General features: G+C 39.7%; 1 protein-coding gene and 1 long non-coding RNA gene across 5 annotated transcripts in view; one reads left to right on the top strand and one right to left on the bottom strand.

Annotated features, from left to right (window-relative positions):
* Positions 1-27,332, bottom strand: part of TIAM2 (TIAM Rac1 associated GEF 2) — an 82,386-nt gene that overhangs the window by 29,605 nt on the left and 25,449 nt on the right. Inside the window, exons 8-14 of one of the 4 annotated variants that reach the window (XM_072926964.1) lie at positions 24,301-24,363; positions 19,863-20,030; positions 17,027-17,128; positions 16,517-16,598; positions 15,496-15,588; positions 14,226-14,486; positions 194-297 (exon numbers count right to left, since the gene is read on the bottom strand). In XM_072926964.1, the coding sequence (XP_072783065.1) occupies positions 194-297; positions 14,226-14,486; positions 15,496-15,588; positions 16,517-16,598; positions 17,027-17,128; positions 19,863-20,030; positions 24,301-24,363 (873 nt within the window). Of the gene's footprint in view, positions 1-193; positions 298-9,260; positions 9,431-14,225; positions 14,487-15,495; positions 15,589-16,516; positions 16,599-17,026; positions 17,129-19,862; positions 20,031-24,300; positions 24,364-27,332 lie in introns of those variants that run through there. The other 3 variants (XM_072926965.1, XM_072926966.1, XM_030268045.4) reach the window with 3 other exon arrangements.
* Positions 9,392-15,632, top strand: LOC140683715 (uncharacterized). The gene is made up of 2 exons (XR_012055069.1): positions 9,392-9,520; positions 15,018-15,632. It is a non-coding gene; the product is annotated as an uncharacterized lncRNA (long non-coding RNA).

Below are 27,332 nucleotides of genomic sequence, written 5' to 3'. Positions count from 1 at the left end.
GCAGCAGCTGTGCTGTAGATGCTAACCTGTCAGGGTGACCTCAAGATACTAAAACACCAAGTACAGCTAATATGCATACAATGTTTTTCAAGCTAATGCCATATGTGAAATTCTTTCCAATAAAATGCAGAGCATTAATACTACAACATTGCCTTTTGGTTCATAAGGATTGTTATGTTAAGCATTTTCTTACCCTGAAGGGTGGATCAGTCTTCTCCCTGTGTGGCACTTGGTCCAGAGTGCCATCAGTACTGCTCCTTTTCAAACTGGATGTGATGTCAGGCACGTTACTAAAGTCTGCATTTGAAATAAAACACATAAATAGATTAGAGGGTTATAGGACAGAAACAGGAAAAGTATCTGCTCTTACCTGCCAACACTTTCAGTGACTAGTACAATTACAACAGCAGGAAAGAATCACAGAATCAATTAGGCTGGAAAAAACCTCTGAGACCACTGAGTCCAACCTATGACCTAACCTATGGCCACCAGGACACTAAGTGCCGCATCCAGAAGAAATTAAAAATTTGCCATCATCACCACCCCTCAGAAAACAATGGGAGAGGTCAAAGCAAGGAGCAACTATGCCTTGAAACTCTGCTTTCCAAACAGCAGCTGGACATGGGAGACTGAATCAATGTGCATATCTGATTTCCAAAATAAACATAATGCTCTTGCTAACAGCAAGCTTTTGAAGGCAGCACTATCTAAAATCAGCACCCTCTGTGCTGAGACAACCAGTGAAGATTATTAAATGCGCTCAGCAGTTCTCCTTGGATGAACACACCATTGTTCAACATGACTTAGTCCCGAATCCTTTAAAGATTTAAGAAAAAAAAAAAGAGAATTTTGCCCTGGAACAAACACCATAATTCATAATACAGATACAATCCCTTCTTGCAAACACTTTACCATTTTCTCAAGTGTGGAGTCTATCTACACAGTAGCTGGCACAATGCAAAAACTAGAGCACTGCCCTGCTCTACCTACTGAGTAAAGATTTCAGCAACATTTACATTTAAACTCAAGAGCTATCCAACAATGCTGAGCATTCATCTAAAAATTATGTTATTTCTCTTTATATTTCCTCAATTGGCTGCTGAAAATCCGCAGAGATGTTCACATGGCAATTTTAATTAAAAATCCTAGAAGTGAAGAAGTGATTTTTGATCTGCAGTATTATCAATCCATGTAGCTAAAAATTGTAAAACAACCAACAAAAAAAAAAGGAAAGAAAAGAAAAGAAAAGAAAAGATAAAGGAAGAAGGATTTTCAGCAACCTCAGATGGTAAAACAGCAATAAAATAAAAGGGGGAGGGTTAAAGTTTGCTGCTTTGTTTCCTAGTTTTTAAGCCTCCAGAATATAATTCACGCCACATTACGAGATTTTCAAATTCTTTCTCAACACCTACAAATTCTGGAGATTTATTTTTAAGTGAAAGATAAGATTCTTATTTAATCGCTAACACCACCAACTGAAATAGTAAATAAAACAAATGCCACCCATCTTGCATTAAAATCATGACAGCTTGCAACAAAGAACTTGGGACGGACAACAGAATTTAGCTGCCTAGATGTTGCTGTGGTCCTGTCAATGCAAAGCAGCACCAGTTCCTCTCAGAGAGAATTGAACAACACGGACTGAAGTAGAGAGGAAAATGGGAATTTAGGCCCAAAAGAGCACCTTGCAACCCACAAGGAGCCTTTTTGGTAAGACAAAACATGGCTGACAGACTCCAGAGGCAAGTCAGAGAAAGACATGCAACTAACTCAGCACAATGTCGACTTGGGTTTTTCTATAAGTTATTAAAGTGCTCAGGGTCAAGCTTAGCATCGGGGCTGACATTTTGCACCCACATGCCAAATACTTGACCACTTTCTCATTTTCCTATCCTTGCAGAAACAAGGTCTCATCATTTTTCTCCCCCTAGGCTTTTTTTACCTTGTCCCAGAGTCAGGTGCTGCTCCTGATATGTAAAAGCCTGTGTAAGATGCAATACCCCAAGAGTTATCACTATTGCAGAAAAAACACATTTTATAGAACTCCACTCCAGCCATCCATCATCTTTAAGACCTTAAGGAAGAGTCTGTCCTGTATATTTACTTCATTATGCTTTTACCTCTCTTCTTCCACCAAGCCTGAATAATTTTCTACTTCCCTCTGGACTTTTAAAGTAATTCTGAGGCTCTCTTCTGTATATGAGTACACATGAATGCCTATTGACTTCTACCATTGTGAACTCCTGGGTAAGCAAATCCCTAAAACTTAAATTGACTTTTAAACAACATTTTTTCAGGGTAAGGTGATGTCAAGGATATTGTTTCCTATTGTTTCTCAGGTGAGCTCTTTTTACTTGCCTTCTGGGTTTTAATGCCCTCCTCCCCTCCAAACAGCATGCACCTGAGCTATATTTTGCAATGGCATAAAGTATCAAGAGTTTGATTTCAGGTATTTAGCTAGTGACAAAAAAAATAACAACTATTTCCCTGAATTTACAAAATGACCATTAAATGTATTTGTCTTTTACAGAGCAGTAAAACTAACTTACACAAGCAATGAAGAGAGAGCACAAATGTGGGAAGAGGAAAATAGGGTAAAATAATCAGCAAACAATATAAACAGAAGAAATCAGGATAATAGCACCCAAAGTAGACAAACTGTATATTGTATTGTTTTTTCCAGATGACCCATCTTTTCCTGCCCTTACCCTCATTTTCTCATTTTGTTTTTTCTTTGTAGTCTACAGGACTGTCAGAGGTGGGTCTATATAGTCTTGCCCATTTTTATAACATTTGCTGTTGGCAGAATGAGTTGCTGACGATGGAGAAGTGACAGTAAATGTTATTTTAAATAGCAAAACCTAAAAAAAGTTACACGGAAAGAATCCAAGGTGAAAAAAGACATCCTACTGCATCCTACATTGTATGCAGAACTAACATGGGGAGGGAAGAACGAAAGGAAGGAAGGATGTATGGGTTGTTGATCAGTTTAGCATCCATATCCTGTCTCCTCTTCCTTCTTTTGCTGTGGAAGGGGACTTCCTTTGGATCTGCTTCTACAGACCATTCCCAAAAAGCATAAAAGCACCAATATCAGCTACAGAGCCCAACACCCTTCCCCCCCCCCCCCCCCCAAAAAAAAGCTAGTATTAGAGAATGGGTGATTACAAATGCAAAGCTTAAGGACATAAACACAACAAAAAGTTCAACACTGAAATTCTTTCAACTTCCAGTGATAAGCAGAAGGGGACTAGCAAAGCCAAACTCTATCAAATGTATTTTCTTTAAACATTCATATTTAGATTTAGCTCTACAATATAATTCATATTGTCAAAGATGTTCACAAATAATAATGTGAAAGTTCTCTTACAGGCTGATTAACCACTATTCTTCCAGGTAAAACTAGCAACAAAACTGTATAGAATTTGCACAAAATTAAGAAAGATGCTATAAATGTGCAAGTACAAATTTGTTCCAGTATATAATATTCTGGTTTTTTGCTGGCTGCAAGGATGGAAAAGTATGAAAGGAGATATATGTTCCTAAAAATCATTGAAATTCAAGATCAGACCAGCACTTCCATGCTTTTTTTAATCATTATTAAAAAAAAAAAAACAAAACTCTGATGCTACTAGAATTATGTTTCTCTCTACTTAAAGAAAACATGGAATACTTCACTGAAAACATTGCATGAGAGTCTTTCCAGCATAGTAAATGGTGAGTGTATCATGACTAAATCTGCCCATACAGCTCCATTGCACTAGTACATTTGATTTATTCTACTGACATACTTGTGATAAAACTGTCTGGAAGAAAAATGGGACTGATAACAATGAGTTAAACAAAACATGGTTTAAATCTTTTAACATAATTTTTCTCTGCTGCAGTACACCTCTGTCCTGTTTACACACACATTCATGTGGTAGGTTGACCCTAGCTGGACACCAAGAGTCCCCCAAAGCAGCTCGATCACTCCCCTCCTCAGCTGAGCAGGGGAGAGAAATATTATGAAAGGGTCATGGGTTGAGATAAGCACAGGGAGAAATCATTCACCAGTCACAGGCAAAACCAACACAACTTGGAAAAATTAGTTTATTACTAATCAAATCAGAGTAGGATAATGCAAAATGAACCCAAATCTTTAAAACACCTTCTCTCTACCCCTCTCTTCTTCCCAGATTTAACTTTATTCCTGATTTTCTCTCCCTCCTTCCCCTGAGCAACACAGGGCATCAGGGAATGTGGTCAGTTCATCACACATTGTCTCTGCTGCTCTTTCCTCCTCATGGGGAATATTCCTCACACTCTTCCTCTGCTCCAACATGGAGACCCTCCCATGGAAGACAGTCCTCCTTGAACTTCTCCAGCATGACTCCATCTCATGGGCTGCAGTTCTTCACAAACTGCTCCAGAGTGGATCCCTCACACAGGGTGCAGGCCTTCTGGAACAAACTGCTCCAGGGTGGATCTCCCACAGGGTCACAAATCTGGCTAGCAAACCTGCTCCAGCATGGGCTTCACTTGGGGTCACAGCCTTCTTCCCGCATCCGTCTGCTGTGGTGCAAGTCTTCCACAGGCAGCAGGTGGATCTCTGTGGGCTGCAGTGGAACAGCTGCCTCACCATGGTCTGCACTAAGGGCTGCAAGATCTGTCCAGCACCCAGAGCACATCCCAGCCCTTCCTTCTTCACTGACCTTGGTGTCTGGAGAGTTGTTTTTCTCAGATATTCTCACTCCTCCCTCCAGCTGTGATCATACAGGGTTTCTCCCCCCCTTTTTAAATATCCCAGAAGAGCTATGACCACTGCTGATGGGCTCAGCCTTGGCCAGTGGTGAGTCCATATTGGAGCCAGCTGGCACTGGGAAGCATCTAGAAGCTTCTCACAGAAGTCCCCCCTGTAGACCCCTGCTACCAAGACTTTTCAACACAAACCCAGTACAATCAGCTTTGTTGCAAAAAAGAAGAGAAGCAGCAACAGATAAATGCTAGGATTCCCAGAAAAGCATAGGGGGGAAAAGAGTGCCTCTATGTGAAAAGCTTAAACTACATCACATGAAATGCATACTAAACATTTTTCTTAGTTTCTAGCAAAGAACCACCAAGTACTATGAACACACTCAGTGCCTTTAGCTACCAACAGCATCACCAAAGAATGCCATTACTCCCGCAATATTGTGTCTTGCTGGCAGGCAGGTAAGCGACCCAACCATTCAAGAGAACTTACACTGTAACCACTAAAACATGAGAGAAAACATACTTGTTAAGTCGTGTTCCTCACTGTTCAACACTCAATTAAAAGCAGGCACAGAGCACACAGATGGGACAGTTGGTTTGAAAAACAAACACATGCAGCATATCCAAGAGCTCTGTATGCCTATGGGAATGTTTCTTCCCATGTTGATGCAGTGATACACGTACAAGTGGTGAATGTGGAAGTTATTCATGTGTTTGTGAGCAGTGAGGTACAATAGAAACTCATCGGTTAGCAGATGTGTGAGACAATAATAATCTCTCCTGCAATCCCAGCCAAGAATCCAAAGGAAATCAACTCGAAAACATCAACATCGACCATCCGGCAATTCATTTGCCATAAAGAAGCCATTAACAAATGCAAATGTCACTTATCTTTCTTCTTCTGTTTAATTAACAAAGAAGCCTTAATTACTTTCAAGTCATCGATGTTCTTACCAGTTCAGCTGCTCACTGCAAAGGCAGAATCATCATGAGGAGAGAGTAGGAACTGAGGATGCTATTTCTTTAATCATAGCTCTCTTTTCATAACGCATCAGAACTTGTTCCATTTCAGACTGCTCTCACTGATTTAAAAAATGCCAAATAACCATCACAAGGATGTCAAGTGTTATCAAATGTCAAGCACTGTGTAGGTGGTGTAACCACCTCTTTTTTTCAAACTACAGCAAGACGAAGTGTTTCCACCTGCTGCTCCAAAGAAAATGATAAATTGAATAAAAATTCCTTCTACATCTACATGAGAAGACAACACAGAAAAATTATATGTACTCAGTCTCTCACTCCAAGACAAACTAAGACCATGGCAGGGCATCATTTTCAAATCTGTGAGGAGGAGCAGCTCTGTGCATTACTTGATAACTATCCTCAGCTGCAGGAGAGAGAGGGTAAGAGAGATGAAGTCACATGTTTTCTCCGAATCATGCTGTGCACCCAGGCTGTCTCAGCTAATGGGAGATGCTTGATTAACAGTTAGCAGCTGTGAGTCTTTCTTGGTATCCCTGACTTCAACTTGATCCACTTACCACCTCACCAAACACTCACTAAAACAAACAGAGTATGACTCTGAAGGCCATGGTAAAACTAGTCCTAGAGGGCTTGGCTGAACCAGGCTAAAATATGTCTGTAATCAACAAGGACAAGTAAGGCAGGACAGCAATTAATGATCAGAAATGACCATGTCTGAGGTGGGTGCAAGTCATGCTGCACTCAAGCAACTGAGCAGAAGACTAAACTTTAGCTCTCAACATATAAAACCTGGCACATGAAATTGAAACTCAGGAGCAAGGATTTCAATAAATTTTTCAACTGATGATGGGGAAAAGAGGATGAGGCTTTACAGCTGGTGAATAGCATCCAATACCTATGTTTAAGGAAAGAATGAGAATGCTGGGGTAATCTAAGTTTGGAAAATACAACCTAATGTAGTAACCTTAGGCTTTCACAATAAATTCAAAGAAATAAAAATCAGAATTCTGAAGATAAATGGACTATAACATATATACATTATGGGCAAGAAGATTCCATCAAACTAATCTGGCATCTGCCTTCAATAAAATATTTTTTAAAGAAAAAAAAAAAGGGTAAAAATAACCTTCTGGAATCTTAGTTACAAAATAAAAAATAAAAAAATAAACAGGAAACTTTTATAATATCCCTAGGGAAATGGTAACCAAAATTAAAAGGATAGGAATCAAAACAAGACAGAACTGGCTAGCAGGTAAGATAAGAATAGATTTGTCTGAATTAACTCCTAGGCCTGGGAAAGGCTAGATTGTAGATTTTGTCCAAAGTGGGTTGGGGACTAATTTTATTTGGTATTTTCATTATTTGTCTCAGCAAAGAAAGTACGATAGTAAGTACTCCATTAAATACTCAAATCATTCAAAGTTAGTACAGAGCATTAATTAGTAGCATGACTGGAGATGCATAAAGGACATGTGGATGGCCTTGAAGATGAAGGCACAGTCCTAGAATGAAATCACATGTAAGACAGTTTCAGGGACCTGTAAGAACAATTGCTTCTATAAGCTGAGACTCATGAGTTGGAAACATGAAAGAAAAATGTGGAAGTGTGGAGAAGGGGTTGACAACAAATAGTTGTGAGCTAGAGCTACTTAAGTAATGGCAAATGCCAGCAGATACTCATATACTGATCAGTCATTCCACTGGCTAGGAATATGTCTATGCTGGCAATTAGAAGACTGCTTTTCAACCATCACACAAATAAATTTCTAGAACAGACTTAGCTAGGCACAAGGATTGTAAACAATCTAATTCAAAATGGAATAGGATAATCTTTAAATTTTTCCTCAGCTGACTTATCACCAAATTTCTAATAATCTTTCTCTGGCCAAAGATCGTTTAAAATAAAAACACTGCTTTTATTTGAAGGCCTTGAAGAATTCTATGTCTCCAAACACCTCTTGATGTTTACCCAGACATGGCCCTTCATGATGGAAACCCTGGAGCAGAAACTCCAGTGTCCTCTTGTATGACAACTTCACTAAACTTACCTAGGTGCATCCCCAAAACTTTATCTTCTAGACTCTCCTCACTTGTACACAGACAGCTTCATGCTTTACAGAGAGGCTTTCCCAGTACATTGCCTTACACCACAGAAAACCATCATGTGCCTGGTATTAGATCCACCAGGCAAGAGGGAGCAATGTGTGCAGATCTACACAACTAACCCACAACTAACCCAGAGATCAGGGCCCATTATCTAAGAGGACTGTGGGTATTCTTGGGACTTGAGAAACTAAGAAGCAATATTCAGCTCTTCTGAGCTCAAAGGAATTTTGTGTGAAAGACTAAAACCACATTTCTTTAGTACCTCACATAAAAAGCACAAGGAAGGAGATGTCCTGTAGCACAACAAAGAGAATTTATATATTGAAAGAGCATCCAGGCAAACAAATAGGACCTGATTTGGGCAGAAGTAAAAGTAGAAGTAATTTTAGAAATGCTTTTCAGTTTAAGTTTTACTTTAGTTTAAGAAATTATTTCAGCAATACATTAAAGACATTTACAAAAAACTATGGGCAAACAGCAAGAAGCAGAGTGGACTCAGTCAGTGGTCCAGGCACAGCCCCATCTGTGGGAGCTAGAGGCCACCTTAGTGTCAACAGCCTCCCAACTTTATCGCTTCTCTTAAGAAGGACATGCAGGTCTTTCTGATATTCAGGGAACGTTGGGCCTGAAAGAGGATGTACAGGGTGCTATGTGGAAAGGTGTGCACAGTGACATGCAGAGAGACAGATGGCAGCAGAGCCAACCTCTGTCTTCCATTTCCTCCCTCAACTTGGTGGTATCTGACAAAGCTGAGATGGAGCAAAGTTTTCTGGAGAAGCAGTGAGTTGTAACTACACTTTACAGAGGCATCTAGAGCACCTAGCAAAGTGCATTTGAAACAGGAATTACCTTGGAATTGAATCCAAATCAGTTGTTATTATCAAGGTAATTTTTTTTAATAATTCAGTCATCTAAAAATTAAACTTGTGGCCAACTGATGTGCTTTGCTCCTGTGGATGCTTACTAAGATTAAAATCAGATGCTGCACATGTCTTGGGTGAACAGAAGAGCCACTTCCCATGTGAGGATTCAAATTACTGATCCTCCTCCTGAAGCACTGACACTTAGCAAAAATAGCTCAATGTTTAGCAGATCAGGAGCTAAAATGTAATTGCTCCTCTCCAGCACACAGCCCAGCCATTTGTCAAAAAGCATGAAGCCTGACTCTCTCCCTCCCTGACTCCAGCCGTGCCTTATACAGCACAAAATAGCTTCAGCAGGAGTGACTCAAACCTGCATGTCCCAGACTACACTGCTGCCCAGGCATTAGTGCAAGAGGAAGGAAAGCAGAGGGCAAAACGCTTGCTCCAAAGTGGCTAGAGCAGTGTTCTCTGGGCAGCTCAAATGAAAGAGAACTTTCCACCTCTGAGAGTAGCTCTCCTTGCAACCACCTCTCCCCTGGCACCTGCCTGCTCCCCACTCCTCCTCCTCCTTACCTGGCTCTGGCCCTTGTCAGAACTCTGCACCATCAGTTCAACTCCCTGAGTTCGAGGGGGCTGGGAGAAAGATTTCTCCTTGATTAGCTGCAGGGGCTGCAGCAAGTGCTGCTGCCAGCTCAGGAGTGGGAGGAGTGCTATGGGGCTAGAGGAAGAGGAGGAGGAGCAAGCCTCCTCCTTGTCAGCAGCACCCAAGACTTCTTCGCTGCTCCTGGGACTACACTTGCAGAAAGATGGGCCAGAAAGACCCTGCACAGAAGGTAAGCACCCTAACCTACAATACGACACGGAGCACAGGAACAATATGTCTGTTTATTTTTTACTTTTTAATTTTCTTCTTTCCTTCTTTTTTTTTCTTTTTTAAAGTGGTTTCTTTCCCATTTAACTTTCTAACCCTCAGAGATGAAAGTGTTTCATCATGGAAACTTGTTAAAGCATTTCCAACCTGCCATCCCACCTCTTTTTTTTTTTTGCTTTTTTGCTTTTTAATCACATAGTTCTATTTACAAATTAGAGTTGATTTTAACAGTGTCAGCTACACAAAAACGACAGCTTTTTTGGCAAAACCACACTTGCTGAAGAAAAAGAAAAATTGCTCAACTCTGACAGGCAATCAATTTTCACACCTACTAATGCTACCTCCTGCCTCTTACCATAGATATGGTATATCTATAGAGTTACCATAGACCCACACAACATTGCCCTAAATATAGTTTTCAATTCTTGTGCCTTCTCTGCTTTTTTTTCCTCAAATATCCACGCCATCCTAAAATGAGCCACTTTTTTTTTTTTTTTTTTTTTTTTTTTGCTCCACAGCTGTAAGAACTTCATTCCAACTTCCTCATTTTTTTTAATTCTACATAAATATTTCTTTAAGTTTCTTGACACTGTGGCTTGGATCAAATTCAGTTGCTCCACATTTATGAATGCATTTTTTAAAAGTATTTAATCTCATTTTTTTTTCCAGGATAAGCTTGTTACTTGCCAAGCAGCTAAGCAGCAGGAACATAGTGGTGCCATGTGTGAGATCAAATGATACAACCACAGCAGTTCCAAAATTCAGCTACAAGGGTATAACGACTTCTTGGAGAAAATGAATCACTCTCACCAAAAATTCCCTGGGAATAATTTTCAGGAGTGGCAGAATTAGTGGCTTTGGAGAAAGTCAATCACTTCCCTTCTGTACAGTAAAAGCTGCCATGGTTTGCCACGAGGTATAATTTGGTATCCTCACTACAGCAGAATACATAGGAAAAGGCATTCATCAGAGTTATGACAAATAGTTACAAAACTATAAACAAATATGCACAAAATATTACTCTCCAAGTTATATGAAGCCAGTGATTTTAAGTAAGTTCTGTTTTGCTTTTGGATGATGGTTATCACCAACCACTAGGCAGGGCATTACTGTGTGACTCAGTGCTGAAAATTTCCATTTTCTAAGCACTTTGTTAATTTTAGCTCGTTAATCCTCATAGCACTCTAGACAGACAGGGTTAATTTCTAAAAACACCGAGGCAACAGCAGAAGCATTGAGTTTTTTTAACTCCTGATATGTAGCTTCAGCCAACTTGAGCTTGATGTTTTTAAAAAGGTCCCCTCTTCCAGCACTAACTGACTTTCAAAGGTGCTACTTCAGAAGAACAGACTCAATATGGACAAGCAAATGTTAGAAATTATTTTTGAAAACTGTGGTCTTAAGAGTGACTCACTAAACTCTACCCAAGCAGACAGAACAGTATTAAACAGGATAACCAGGGGACAGGTTTAAGAAAAGCATGGTTTAGGAGAGCTAACACAGGTTTAGGAAAGCCATGTCCTGCTCGTTGAACAACCTGACCTCCTTTTATGACAAGGTGACCCACCCAGTGGATGAGGGAAAGGCTGTTTGACATGGCCAACCTCGCTTTCAGTAAAGGCTTTGATACAGTCTCCCACAAAATTCTTCTGGAGGAACTGCCAGCCCATGGCTCAGACAAGTGCACTCTTCACTGGATAGGTGGCTGGAAAGCTGGGCCCAGCCAGTGGTGGTGAATGGAGCTATATCCAGCTGTAGGCTAGCTATGGGTGGTGTTAGTTGGGCTCAGTGCTGGGGCCAGTCCTGTTTAATATATTATCAGTGATCTGCACAAGGGGATGAAATGCCCCTCAGTCAGTTTTCAGGGGACACCAAATTGGGTTGGAGTGTTGATCTGCTGGAGGGCAGGAAGACTCTGCAAGGGGATCTCTGGACCAGTGGGCTGAGGCCAGTGGCACGAGGTCCAACAAGGCCAAGTGCCAGGTTCTGTCCTTGGGTCACAACAACCCCATGCAGGGCTACAGGCTGGGGAAAGAGTGGCTGGAAAGTGGCCTGGCAGAAAAGCACCTGGGGTATCTGGTGACAGCAGCTGAGCATGAGCCAGTTGTGCCCAGGTAGCCACAAAGGCCAATGGCATCCTGCCCTGGATCAGCAAATGTGTGGCCAGCAGGAGCAGGGCAGGGATTGTCCCCCTGTACTCGGCACTGGTGAGGCTGTGCCTCGAATCCTGTGATCAGTTCTGGGCCCCTCACTACAGGGAGGACATTGAGGGGCTGGAGCGTGTCCAGAGAAGGGCAACGGAGCTGGGGAAGGGTCTGGAGAGTGACTCATATGAGGAATGGCTGAGGGAGCTGGGGGTGTTTAACCTGGAGACAATAAGGCCCAGAGAAGACTTTGTTGTTCTCTACAACTCTCTGAAAGGAGGGTGTAGCCAGATAGGGGTTGACCTCTTCTCCCAGAGAGCAAGTAACAGGACAAGAGGAAATGACCTCAAGCTGCATGAGGGAATGTTCAGGTTGGACATCAGGAAATATTTCTCCACTGAAAAGGCAGTTGGTTAAGCATTGGAATGGGATGCACAGGGATGTAGAGGAGTCACCATCCCCAGAAGTGTTCAACGAATAGCTGGATGTGGCACTGAGTGCTGTGTTTTGGTTGGCATGGCAAACATTGGACTTGATGACCTTAAAGTTCTTTTCAACCATAATGATTGTATGAATTTCCTAAGATTGGATACGAATTTAAGAGTCCTTGGCCTCCAAATCCCTGCTTGGATCATTAAATATCCCCTCCACTAATCTAAAATCTTATTCAATTCCTGAGTAACAGGACACAGAACAGTTAAACCCTTTATGATTATCTATTAATTCAAAGTAATGCCATTTTCTTCTGTTTCCATTTGAACTGATCAGGTAATCAGACAGTAAGCACTGAATTCAATTAACATAAAAGTTCTTCTCACAAAGCTTAATTTAGAACTATTTGTTCCCTTTCAGAATAAAATAAATCTTCCTTAACTGCCTTTAAGCAGAAAAGCAAATATACTATGTCCCTTTATCCACTAGTGCTTAAAGTATAATACATACTACAGTAATTTCCTATTATAATGGAATATTTGCACAGGTTGCAAATTTATCCCTGAGGAATGAGGAATCTAGTGAATGGACACATACATTTATTACACTGAATACTCGAGGTAATGCTGGTCTATGATATCAAGCCAACAAGCTTGATGATAGCCCTGATATAATTATGCAATTAATTAGCTCTATCATAATTTTTTGGTTTATGACACTAACTTTTATGTGCCACTAGTCAATTTAATGGCATTTTAAATTGAAATAAGGCCCCTGAGAGAGATGCTACTTACTGAATCACAAATCTTGTGTTCAGATTTCTTTTAATTTCAAAAGATGACCTAATAAAATTGCTTTATAATTAAATCCACTCTAACAACTTCTCCTATGTGATCCTTTCTCTTCTCACATTTTTAATTACGAAAAAAAATTCTAGTCAGAAAACATTTGCCATCATAATTATATGCAAAAAAATCAGTGATCTCTTTTTGTATCTCTTGCTCTCCCTTCACACAGCACTGCACTTTCCTGCAGAATTTTACTAGCACCCTCCAGAGTAATAGCGACGAAACTGCACCTTTTACACTGAAAGTCTTGTTAAATTTGCTTCTACCTTGTTTGAAAAATAGTCAAGGCGTGGGAAGAAAGGGGAGCGAAGCCCCACATACTTTCTATTTCAGACAGACATTCACAAGTGTTCTGGTATCACAAGATGTGGTTCTCCAGTGAAGTTAATATCAGATAAAGGAAGGGAAGGGAGTTCACGGCTCGCCTCCACCCACAGTGGCAGAGCCCCTCTATGTGCCACCTCCTATTTCCAGCTGAAAAGGCAACCCAGCAGTGGGCATTGGCACCTTCTTGGGGCTGGGGGTTTGTGATGCCATCCAAGGAGCATTCCTTACCACATAGGCATCTTCCCTGCCTGGTGCTCCTCACCAGTGGGCAACCCACCAGGATCTCACCCTGACATAGCACTGTTCAGATTCATCCTCCACTCAGTGCTTAAAACAATGGTATTACATTGAGTAAGGAATGTGAGCAGGAAGAAGCAGAACAATCCCCACAAAGGCTCTTTTCATAGGTTTTATTCTACATAATGGCCACTGTACCCAACAGGAGTGCAATATCACTGGATGGGAGCAGAGCTCAATGATTCCTTTCTGAGGTGATGATGACCACTGCATTGAAGATACCCTTAATGTAAGTGGTACTTTGCCACACAGAAAGCATGTCAAACACAGAGCAATACTCTGCTTCTGAAAGCCATCACATTATTTCAACCACTGATGCCTGGGAAATGGATGTGTTGGAGATACTCGAGATGACACAGAACAGTTAAAAGAACACTTGATAATACTGGATGGTAACGACAAACAGATTAAAATATTATCATTTCCCTGCAGACATAATCATATTCTGTTCCCTTTCTGCTCCCTAAAAAATAATAACAGATAGATATTGAGTACCAATGGAGCTTAAGCACTTTGTACTTGTGTTTTTAAGGCAAGCAATTGTAATCATGACTGAGTTTTAAAAAACAGTGATATTTGAAGTGAGGTGGAAGTAATAGAATTATTGTCAATCTCTTACCATTTGCTGTATTCTTTTTGAAGTTATCTAGAAATTCTTCCAGGAGCTGTGACTGGTTTGGAGGGGGCAACAAACTCTTTGGGTCTCTGGAAATGTCACCATCTGACCAGGACACACATAAGGGTTGCTGGGTACCATAATGGCTCATTCTCACTGTAAGCATTACACTTCTCTCTGAAAACAGTAACTCCATCTGCCTGAGATCAAGATCAGACACAGCCTCTCCATTTATGCTCAGGATTTCATTACCTACTCGGAGCCCTGGCAGCATGTGAAAACAAAGAAAGGAAAAAAAAGTAGGTCATATAATATAAAAAGAGTCACAACTCAAACCTTATGCTGACTTGCCTTTTATCTTTTTGGTTTGAATTCAAATAGCCTAATCCTACCACAAGACTATTAGAACCAATGGGAGCTTTATTTGTGCTGTAATTCTACAGATTGACCTCATGCTTGCTTATTTTGATAGGTGCTACCCACAGTACAGCAATCAAGTTGGTTTTGTTTAAAGATGCTACAGAATTGGGTGGGTGGGAGGCACCTCTCAAACTAGATACCATCACTATACAGCACCATAACACATATTTCATCAGCTGTGAAGAACAAGGCACTAGTCACACAGATCAAATCATTCATGCAAAGCTGCAACTAAGGATGGAGGTTTTTATCAGCTTTTATATAAATCTAAACAGTGGCAAGTGTTATCTTTCCAAGTCAGCAAAACCAAGCAGATATTACCATCAGGTAGCATATTCAGATCTCTGTCTCTATTTCTCTGGGGCTATTTTTCAGATAGCAGAACCCACATGATCCTCACACATGCTGATGAAGAGAGGCACAGTTTCTGAGCAGCACAGTGGGAAGGTGCTCACAGAAATGTATGCAGAAAACTATTCTGGGGAGGAAGGCTTTTGCCAGAAAAAGTGGAAGCAATGGGTCATAGAAGCTGATCAAGCCCACGAAGTTCCCTAGTGTGAGATGAACTTTTTCTCCAGTTTGTTCCTCTGTGCAAAAGCACTCAGTTGGATGGCTGAACACAGACTTTGTCTCCAAGGGTGAACAAGAATTGTCCCCACTACACTGAAAGGATAATTCAGTTACTCTGTATACACAATTATTCCTACTATTACATATTTTCCATGGTCTTCAGGAAAGAAAACTGTGACCAGTAAAAGCCAATAAATATTTGAGACAGCATCCCTAAAACTCCTTCAAATTTTTGGACTCAAGGTAATGAAGAATAGTTTTAAACACAAACAGGATACAATACCTTCCTTGTATGCCAGTCCATCAGGGAGAACATCACTTACAAAGATATGGGTGAGATGTTCATTCTCAGCCACTTGGGCTGTGACAGCAAATCCTGAAGTAAAAGAGGATTAAATCAAATAAACTTTTTTGAGAACATTTTTCTTTTATTTCCTGTATTTACTACACTTTACATGAGAAGGAAGATACTTTTCATGAGAACATACCCATAAAGCATATAGAAATTATCACATGGTTACCCAGTCATTGTAAGACCTGTTAAAATTAGTAAGACTTTTCAACTCCCAGAAAATGCCATGCTGTGATGTAAAAAACAAAGTTTCAAAGGAAATATTTTGTACCTCAGCTTCATGACATTTCCATAACACAGCACAGTCCATCTTTACAATAAGAGCTCTACAGATTTTCCATCAGACATAGAGGTGTTTTAAACAATTCCAAAAAGTGGAAACCCAAACTATAAAGCAACAAATTATGCTAGACTAATGAGTGGGAAAGGCCAGAAAATAATAATTTAAAACTGACTTGCAGCTAAAGCACAGCATAAAGCTGCCTTGCAAAGGTATCCTTGCAAGGATATATTATTCCTAGGCATAACTATCTCCCATGGACAAAAAACCTGTTAGAATTATTTCCAAAGTATACTTTCTTTTCCAAAGTATACTGTACCAACAGAGGATTCCATGACCGAAAAACCAGAAAAGGCAGACCTTGTCCAGTACCTGACTTGACTGAGAGTACTCATATTAGTCCTGGAAAAGGACATTTGTATTTCTGACAAGCCCATGCTTCAATTATTTGGCCACTTTAGGAAAATTAGAAAATGGACCCTTCTAAGACATAAGAAATGCACTTGCCAGTGTAAAACAATCCGTTTGGGTCTTTGTTATAATGCCTTGAGTTCTTGGCAGACTCATACTTTGAGCTATCAAGGATGGCTCTGTCTGCTCTCAGAAATGAAAGTCCCAAAGAGAGAAAGTAAGCAATGAAAAGAATAAAAAGAAGAATTCCTGAGAGCTTACCATAATCACTTATGTTTTCAGTCTTTGCAAGATGAACATGATAAACATTTAATGGACAAATTTCTATTTCATCATACACCTGTTAGAAAAGAACAGTAGCAAAAGTCATCAAACTGCGGAAATGCAAGCACCAATACACCCCAGATACAGCATGAGAAACAAGCACAAAATTCTTTGCATCAAGACTCATTGTCTTTTCATAAAGAACTGTGTTACTGTGTAAGCATCACTGCTATTAGTGGGACTAAAGTTAAAGACCAAAAACCCACTCTGGAGTACAAGCTGACACTTTACTTTTGTACTAAAAGCCTCATTCAAGTCTTCAAACATTTATTAAGAAAGTGTTTGCAGTGCCTAGCCACTCAAAATTGCCAACCAAAATGACAGAATGCAGTCCCAGAACAGCTTTAAAACCTTATTTTAGATCTAAATTTCACATATTTGTAGGTGATAACTCAACTCAGCTACAGACATCACAAAACTTTATCTTAAAGGAGTCACACTTTCCTGATCTACTATGTATTCATATGGTTCAGGAGCACAATACTCAGTATTTTCATCAACCACTCTTCTGAGTTGTAGGCCGTAGTGTCTTGGCTCCAGCTGTTTCATCTAAAGAAGAAAAAGAATGGAGTTTGGAATTCATTATTTATTTCCAGAATCCTAGAAGACAGAGAAGTGACACACACACACAACAAGCATCTAAAATCATGCAAAAGCAATCTCAAAAAGTAATTTTCTACCTATTTTTGTAGTATAAACAAAACTAGATGCATTGCTTAAAATATAAGGTTAAAGTGCTATTTAAATTTTGCCTTATGATCCTCCCAAATCCTTTAATAAACACTATGTTTTGGCTATTAGATTAACTGAGGACTAATATATGTTTCTAAAGATATCTCAACTGTTTTCTATCCTTTTGAACTTAACACTCACAACCACCTTTTTCTATAGCTACTTCTAATGATTCAGTTCTGCTCAGCAGCTTTTCCTTCTAATGTAGAAAATGTGTGTGCATGTACAGGCAGTTAGGAGAGGGGACGGGATGGCAAGCAGGTTCCCAAAGGGTTTGCCTTTATTAGATTTTATTTTTATTGCTGGGTTTCATCTATGATCAGAGAGTTTCCCCTACTTTTTTTTTTTTTTTTTTTTTTTTTTAACCTCATGAGGTCAAAGCAAAGATTCTGTCTCAACAGGAAGCCAAAGGGAAATAGGAATATTCCCAAAGTATCTCAGCTTGAAAGTGCTGAGCCCCTGATGGGAGGCTCTGAAAAAATCAGGATACTGATGAGACCATGGCACAAAACATTTTCTTTAGCATATTAATAGACCAACAGTTCTAAAACAGAAGGAAGCAACATTTCCAAAAGAAGCGGACTGACACCCTCCCTGAGGGTTACTTAACCCCTTTAACACATCTCAGCAACTTACAAAATCTAACTCTGCTGAGTAACTGGTAATTAACTCAACATTTTATTACGTGCTGCAGTTTACAAATTACTTGTGTTCTGTATCCTGAAAAATTGCATTCAAATGCAGAAGTTGTTTTATAAGCACTATCCAAAACCCTCAGATGGAAAACAGAAATAAGAAAAGTATAAACCTCATAAAGCATGGATGAAGGGGAAAAATAAAACCCTAGCAACTCTTCTGGACTTTAGCCTTATCCACACAGCATTCAAACATTTTCGCTTCAGAAGAAAGATTCCTTACACTCACCAGAGCAGAATGAAAATGTAAGAAGGAAAAGAGCCAGGACAGATGAGCAGAAAGTATTCAGCATTAGAGAATGCTTATAAAAAGCTTTACACACAGAATAGAAAGACAAAATAAAACAGAAAAACATTTAAGAAAAAAATCAAGGAATTTAAATTTTCATGCGATACAGACAATGAAAATTAAAAGTCAGCTTTACAATTACAAATATTTTGGAATTATAGAATAAGAGAGGTAAGGAATTTCCTTTTCAACTTTACTTTTATACATTTTATTTCCTCCTTTAGGGGTCTCGCATGGCACCCCAAGGACTTCAAAATGTTCTGGCTCTTCCTGACACCTGGTGGCCAAGTCCTGTATCAGACAATCCCTTCAGTCTGATGGGGTACAGCCAAGTTTTTAAAAGTAAAGCCAAACATTAAACATTTTCTCAAGGATTCACTCTCCACCAGGAGAAACCGCAAGAAGATAATTTCATCCTAATGATGCTCTGGAGATGCATTGAGACTTGCCTAAATCAGAGCACTTATTTTGATTTTAAAAACTAGTTTATTCTGGATTGTTAAAAGCTTTTTTATTATTATTTCCACCCAATATTAGCACGTAAAAAGAGATGTTAAATCGGGCCCTTTCCTCCATTAAAGCCTCAAACTTCATTAACTTCAAGCCAGTTCAATGAGTTCACATGGAAATTCACCATAACCTATGCCAAAAGCTACAGCTGCTTCTTGTCCGGCACAGGATTCCTATTTTCCTGTTTTTCCACTTGTGAAGTAAATAAAATATATTTACCAATTGGCCAGAAAACAGAAACTGGGGGTAAAGAGTTATTTTTTCCAAAAAGCTCTTTAGAACAATTTAGGCGTCTTGAATTGTGAAGTTATAGAGTTCAAGCACTAACACATATGGAGGCAGGAATGTTAGGTATATTACAGTGTTCCAGAGGAGCTGCTGTTTCGTCTGTAGCTAAAACTGGCATTTCTATTTTACCTTTAGCTGTAACTCAGTTTTCTGTTCCGTGGTCTATAGCAATCCTTCTCAATTTGCCAGCACTGACTTTCACAAGCGAACTCACTCTTCAAAATTCACAAATAGAGCTTGTATTTAATTAAAAGCTTAAAAGGGTCATTTCAAAAGCAAACTTATATGATAGCCTTTGTCACAGAAATCTTAAATGTCTTAATCTCCTGGCTCTAACTCAACCAGTCCCTGTTGCTCCTCTGTGATTAATTTGAACAGAACAGCCAGGTTTGCTGCAAGGACAATACAGAGCGGACACGTGCTGAGACTGCCCAGGGCTGATTACCTGACACACTGTCTCTGCTCCTGAAGTACCCCCTGTGTGCTGTCTCACGCAATGCTTTTGAAAATCTTTCCACAACCTTTCCTGCTGCCTTGGCTACAGCATATAAAAACCACAACTAAGGAAAGACATCAATGTGCCTTAAGCATCTCCCTGTTGCTGTCTCATTATGTATTATTAATATTATATATTATCTCATTATTATATTATTATATATAATGATAATCTTACCACAGTTTTCTATATTTATGCATCTACTGATATACTATGCTCCTTCTCAAGTCTACAGCTATTTACAAAGTGCAATTGTGTGTGAAAAAAAAGTACCTTGCATGCCAAAGACAAAACATCCTCCACCCTGTGCTCTGGCTTGAGTGTCAGTGCCACAGCTTGGCCATCACAGAAATGAACGTATGTCTGTGTTTCCCAAGCATTCTCCTTCTGGATGCTCTCTGGCACTGAGCAGTAGACATTCAAAAAATCATCGACTTGCTGCTGGAAACGAGAGAGAAAAGTACAACATATATGGATGTTAAAAACAAAACAAAAAACCCCAAATCAAACCAAAACATTTCAATTACATTAGCAGCTTGCAGTAGATATGATTCAAAAACAGTGCTGTGTATTTCCTCCATGGCAAGCCAGGCAAAGAGTTCTGTTACCTGCTCTCATTCACTATCAAAGACCTGATTTTCTAGACTCAAATTGAACTTGCAGTGCTTTCCCATTGTGGAATTTCATGCTTTTATCCCATACTAATTATTGATTTAACTGACTGTGGAAATATATAACTAGATGGTATTATATCACAGTGGAAAAAATTTTTAGGAAGAACTGACAACTACAATTTTACATAACCAATACATGTAAAATAACTGTAAATAAATAAATAAATAAATAAACTGAATTAGAGTCGACAGACAATGACAACAAAATTCCAGCAGAGAGCACTGTGGAGCAAGGCTAGCCATAACAAAATAAAGGCCTAAAAGTAGGAATAAAGTGCTCCTATTTTATTTACAGTTTGAGAACATCATACTTCATTAGCAGCAGAGGGTATTTGTCTTTTTACCATTTTGCTCCATTCTCTCTCTTTCCAATGCCACTCCACTTGATCAAATAACATCGGTCCTAAATAAATTCCCTGGCACTTTCTTACCCTTCACTTCACACTTTTTCCTGTACTGCACTTCAGGCTGCATGTTTTAAGGGAAGCCACACAAGGAGAAGACATCAAGAGCTGTTCAGAATTTGGAGTTTCACATATTATTTGGGTCAGCCTATTCAGCATATCACTTAATTACCTATATCAAGGCTTTTAAGTTTATGCAGATGGCGTCCTTTGTTTCCCTATGCAGTCACTGAAAAAGGACAATAACTCCACAGAATGGTAAGATTTCCACCCAAGGCATATCTTAAGCTATCCCAAGCTGTTCCCAGCTATCCCTACCTCCTTCATGCTTTTTGTTAGTATTTTTTGTTTGTTTGTTGGGCTGGGGGGATTTGTTGCCTACTTAAAGACCCTTGATTAAAAAATTCTGCCCCCTCTCCACCAGGACACAAGCCCAGGGGTACACCACAATTAAAAGCTGCTGCAAAAGCTGCACAGAGCCTCTTTCCCTTGCTTCAGGCAGCAAAGTTATTGACAACAATTTGTCAGTAGCAACAGAGAGACCAATATTATTTTCTTTTTGCAAATAACAACTGTGGCTGTAAAAAGAGCGAAGCAAGCAATCCTGTTCAGGTAATTACCAAGCAATGCAGAAATTCAGGTTACAGACAACTCAGTTTGTGGCATAGCAATAATGTGATGCCAGAATAACACTGGTTTGGTGGAATACTATTAATGAACTAAGTCTTTTCATTAATATTCTGTCTTGCTCAACTGTCCCTTTTAACTAGTTGAACATGAAATTTCAATTAACACAAATGATGGAAATCCTACTGAAATCCATCAGTTTATACCTAACAGGAGTCATGTTCTGCTACTACAACTAACGCAGTGTTGAAATCTACACCAGGAGAAGTTTGACCTTGGCAGCTGTAGGTACAGCCTGCTCATAATGCTGGTGACGTTGAAGAAGATAATTCCTGTGGAACTGTAGTCCTCTCAGCACTAAATCACTTACCTGAGAATGAAGCCTGACCTACCTCCACAGTACAAATAACAGAAAGGAGAAAGGGGGCAAGGCAGGAAGGCTGTGAGAGATTAGCACACCTGAGTCAGGCTGAATTTCCCTGGTGGCTTCCTCCAGGGAAAACCAATGCTATGCCTGCCTCAGCAAGGGAGGCTTGCAACTACTACAATGGTTTATTGCCCTGCAACGCTAGCACTCCAACTCTGCAACTGAAATAAATCTCACTATTGCCAGAGAAGAAAAAAAAAACCCATAACCTCGTATCATAAAGGATTAAGGTGATGAGAAATAGGTTCAAGGCCACCTTTTGATGTAAGCTTTTATAACAGGACAGAAAGCTCTGCAGCCAACATGAAACATCCTTTCCTTACCATGCACACTGATGCTCAAGCATACAATTTGAGATAACCTTCCCTCTGTTATTAAACATGACTGTGTTCCTTAACTGCAGTCAAGGAACCGTTGCTTCATCCACATTTTCCGTCTCAGAAAATCTGACATGAAAAGGGTTTTTTTTTCCTGTTGTGCCTGCAGTGACCAATTCCACAATAGTTCATTCATTCATTGCCACATGAAGTTATAACAACCCATCCAATTTTCCAGAAAGAGGCGCCAGGACTTACAGACTGTCACATGTTGTGCCACAGGGCTGCTGCAGGACCAATAGGTTACTTCGTAATTTCCTCCCACTATTTGCCTCTAGTTTTATCATCCTTTTCAGGGAAAATACAGCTTCCCTGGCAGACTTCACTATTTGTCATACACAGGCAGCATTTTATGAAAGTTTTGATGCTGTTTTTGGTTGGTTTTTTTTATTTTTTTTTTAATTTTAAATCAGTGAAACCAGGCTGATGCCAGAGTAACAGTTTTCAAAGTAATGATGAATCATTTCTGAGTTGTTGTATGATTCACCAAAATGTCAGGATCTTAAAAATGCCCACGCTGTATTTAATACCCATTGAAAAAAGGTTTCAGAAATAGGGTTGAAAAAAATAAGGAAAAAAATGTTTTTCTAGCTCCAGAGGTCTGCTCAGCACCTAAATTGTGTGCATTTTTCTAGTCTTGTAAGACAACCCAGCTAAATTTTTAAATCCTGGCCCAAAACCTGCAACTACATTGACCTCTGATGGTCCTCCTCTACCTGGGGAACAGGGCTGTGAGCCCCTACCCAAATTTGGAGAAGGCTAATTTACCTAGAGTGGAGAAGGCTACTTTACCTAGAGCTGGGACAGGAAGACAGACCTTATCATTTTGCTGACACTTCACCAAAGGGAGAGCATTTCATTCTGCCTGCTCCCTAGTGCCTTCAAAACATTTCTCTGTCTGCTCAGAAGGGTTCAGGAAGAGTAAACGCTCCTGTTAGGCCAGAGGACAGGAGAACCACAGCAGACTCTGCAGCTGCATCAACCTCCCAGCCCCGAGGAGATTGGCATCCAACCGAGGGTCTGGTGTCACAGCCCTTCAGGAGCATCCTTCAGGGGCTATGCCCAAGAGATTTGGTCACTCCTCATGTGGCAAACCTTTCCACCTTTCAGCATGTTTGAACAGGAATGAATTGTGTTTGCTGTCTCTGAGATGGGAGATGCCATCTCACACCACACACAAGGGTACATTCTAGAGGAATTTTTTAAGTGGTCTCTACAGGAGTTAATTTCAACCCCATAATTACAATTTATTTTGAAAACAGAGGAGTGATTTGGTTTAAATACTTTCCCACTCAGGAAATAACAGGCAAGTGGCCAAGTAACAAAGGGAATTCAGGTATTTGATTCCATTTTTTCAAAGAACAGACAAAATGTGAAGATACTTTCAGAAGGCAAAACAGTGTTACAGGGTTACAGGAGAGCTGCTGTCACTGGGAGATGTCCTTCCAGACTGGGGGATCGCAATAATGTGCCCCAAGGAGGCTGAAGGAATGGAGAAGGATCGTGACTGAGGCCAAGCAGGGAAAAGCAGCAGAATCCTGGATATCAGAGAAGATCAATCACAGCTATTTACTGGGTAATGCAGCTGAGGGGTGCTCCATCCTTCTCCTTTACTTGGGCAATCTCCAGCTTTATATTATATCTCACTTCTTGGATGGGATGGTCCACAGACTTTATATGTATTATTGTCTTAAAACTCAAAATACAAAGATTCTGTTGAAGCAGACAAAGGGGAAAAATATACCCTGGGTTTCATCTCATCCCTGGAAACAATTAAGGTCAGATTGGATGGGATTCTGAGCAGCCTGGTCTAGTTGAAGATTTTTGTGTTTATTGCAGGGGGTTGGACTAGATGACCTCTAAAGGTCTCTTCCAGTCCAAACCATCCTATGATTTGCCATACTGTGAAATTTGCTTTCAAACAAGCTCGGCCCCAAGTCTCTCTCACAGTGTACAGACTGTATGTATTAGTGTGTCAAGAAGCTGCCAGGGGTTTGGTTTGATTTTTTAAAACTTACCATGAATGCTCAGAAACTTATGTTGAAGTGGTTTCATTAGCAGAGTTATAATTCTGTCATCTAACAATAAATACATTTTATGAACCACTTTAGGGTCTCTGAACCAGCCCCACCATTACCTTAGAGAAATGCATTCAAGAATTCAAAAACATAATGATACAGAATGAGAACAGGCATATCATACCTCAGCAGGGTTGGCTGAATTCTGAATGCCAGCAAATCCATGTCCTCCTGCTGAATCAAAAACCTATTGAAAACATCACAGATGAATAAGTAGGTTGAAAAAATAAACATCTTTATTTCTTATCAGTTTTGGGTAAATCCATTGAAAAAAAAAACCCAAAAAAATAAAATTAAATTAAGGAATATATATCAACCTGCTAAGCACCAGGGATCTTTTTGTACTTTTTATTGCTTTATTCTGACTAGAAGTTATAAAGAAATACAACTCTCTCCATATAAAGAAAACTTAAGCAGATTTTCTCTTTTAAGCTACATGCAGACTCAGATTCAAATATGTATAAAACATGTTCTTGTTTTTTCCTATCTACTATTTAGTAATAAGATTCAAGTCATTTACCTTCAAACCATACACTATACTGGAATTATAAATTTCACCCTTCAGGATATTGTTAGGGAGAGCTACGAAATCTCATCATTACTTCAAGGGAATTCTCAAAACATGATTGCTTGTTTCTAAAACCTCCTACCCTACAGTTTTTTATCTTTTCTAACCAGTTTTCTTGGCACTATCGATTGAAACTTTTAGCTTAGCTTTAAAGGCATAGTTGACCCAAGCCCCATACTATTAAGCAATGAAAGTAGCTGAATACTCTGTCTGCTTTGGAAGTGATGAAGGCAGGACCTGAGTTGTGCATTGCCCGCATGCTTTGGAAATTTAACTACTGGTATCTCACAAAGGTTCTTAGTTTATTAATTTTTTTTTTTAATCAAATAAATGTCTATGCATACAAATATTTCAGTGATAAGGCTGGTGTAAACACAAGGATAGATCTATACACTTTATTTATGACATTGGGATTTACAAGTAATAACATTACCCTCCTAAACTGCAGATTTAAAAACCCCTTTTTTTTACTCCTTTTGCAGTTAACAAATTAGGACAATATCAGACTTATAGCTGAGCTTTTGGGGGGTTTTGGTATTAGCAAAAGCCTTTCAGATAATCCAAGACAACAAACTCTCTAGATTTCATACAAAATCTGGTTTCTGCCAATTCTAATAAAAGATACCATTTCTGAACTTCCTTGTCTCGCCCACAGATATAATCAAAGTATTTTATTGCTTATGATTTGTCAAAACAGTTCACCATTTAGACATAAGGAAGCAGACAAGCATTTAAGAAACTGAGGATAATGTGAGCCTAGACATCCCCCATCTGCTACAGTGCAGTTTTATTAACTGATTTGTAGAAGACTGAGCCACTTCACTAATGTTTACGAAAGCTTCCCAGCACAGAAACTCTGAACATTTTTATTAATGCCATAAAAATAAACAAGATAAAATTAACAGCTTCTTTGACACAATGGTCTTCAAGAATATACCATCTGATTGTGAAGCTAGGGTACTGTAGATTAAAACATACCAGCTACAGTCAAATTAACTTAAATCCAAGAAAGCAAGACTTTTTTTCATCTATTGTTTAACAGAAACACCTCAACACAATAAGCAGAGAAGGAACCTCCACTTCTCTGCTTAACCTGGTTGGCTGAAAGAGACAAGAAAGTTATCCTCAGGCTATTCTGATTTTGATATAAAATTATGTGCATATACACAAGACTGAACAAGGATGTGGCTCTCTATTCAGCCATCTTCCAGGTTCATGGGTCAGTTTTCAAGCCATGCCCATAAAAATTCCTCACTTTTATGGGCAACACTCAGCATTTAAATTTCCTTACTTATATTGCAGGATGTTTAATTACAGAAAGAAAAAAAATCAAGAACTCCAGCTTGTCTATGAAAATGAAAATATTTTTGGGCCAGCCAGTTGCAAGGTTTGAAATAAGAAGGGTAAAGACCCATTCGGGGCACTTCTGCCTGTGACAGGCCTCCCTTCTCCTTGCCCACAGAAGCACTGGGAGGGCAGAAGGAGCCTCCTGTCCTTGCCAGAGCTGTAATATTCCCTGTCCCTGAGCTCCACAGAATCCCCTTCATGAGCTATAAAACATATGAGAAGACATATTACCCAGTTAAAAACAGTGCAAGGTATCAGTTCTGCTGGGAACAGAGCTAAAGGATAAAACATTCCTTCCCTCAGGGCTCATATTAATAAAGAAACAGAGGTGCAGGACTCCCAGAGCAGACTCTGCTGCTGGAGAACACAGGGGAATTTATGTGAAAAGGATGACCTAGGAAAAAATTCTCCTTTAATTCCTTCTTTTGTAAGACAGACTTGAGTTTTATTAATCAATTCCACCATGTTAACAGTCCTCAATCAATATGCTAAAATGTGTAACAGGCACAAGTATAATACCACTGTAATACATAGATATTTACCTATTAATAATACAAACCACTAGACCAGAAAATCCTGATATGTTATTTTGCAACACAAGGTGTGTTGGATCAGCTCTGTGTCTAGAGCAGGACATGTGCAGATAGGCTTGTTTAAATATTCTGCAACAGACCACCACACATGCAAGAACAGACAATTTTCAAGTGCTGATCAGAGATTTTGGGACTAATAAAATTAAGGGCCAGGAACAAAGTTACCTAATGAACAATGCACAAAATACTGCAACAGCAGACATGGCAGAGGCTAGTGAAAACAGAACAGTGTTCTGAGTGAGAGTGCACCTCTGTAACTTCTGCCTCACTGTCAAGAAGCGTCTCTGCTCTTATTTGCCTTTTTTTCAGGGAAAAGGCAGCAAACTTTTGTTTTGCCTATAACTGAGATTTTATTGAGGAAACACAGACTACTGAAGTGTGGAGGTTGCACTAAATGTAAGCATGGGCCATTCGTTCCAGAAAGAGAAAAAAGATGTCGTGGTTTCACCAGCAGTGCAGCCCTTCAGTGGAGGCACACATCAGCATACTACCTCTCCCTAGAGCCAGCCTGACCCTGCACACCAAACCTGTACCAAGACTTCAGTAAACTGGTCTGGCATTATTTGTCAACTGTCTATACTGAGAGCTGTCTCCCTGCATGACAGCAGTCTTCTCCTGGTGGCTAAAATGTACTTCCAGGCAGTGTGT

This window comes from Taeniopygia guttata, chromosome 3, assembly GCF_048771995.1.
Source record: "Taeniopygia guttata chromosome 3, bTaeGut7.mat, whole genome shotgun sequence".
NCBI lineage: Eukaryota > Metazoa > Chordata > Aves > Passeriformes > Estrildidae > Taeniopygia > Taeniopygia guttata.
This window is presented reverse-complemented; position numbering and strand designations above follow the sequence as displayed.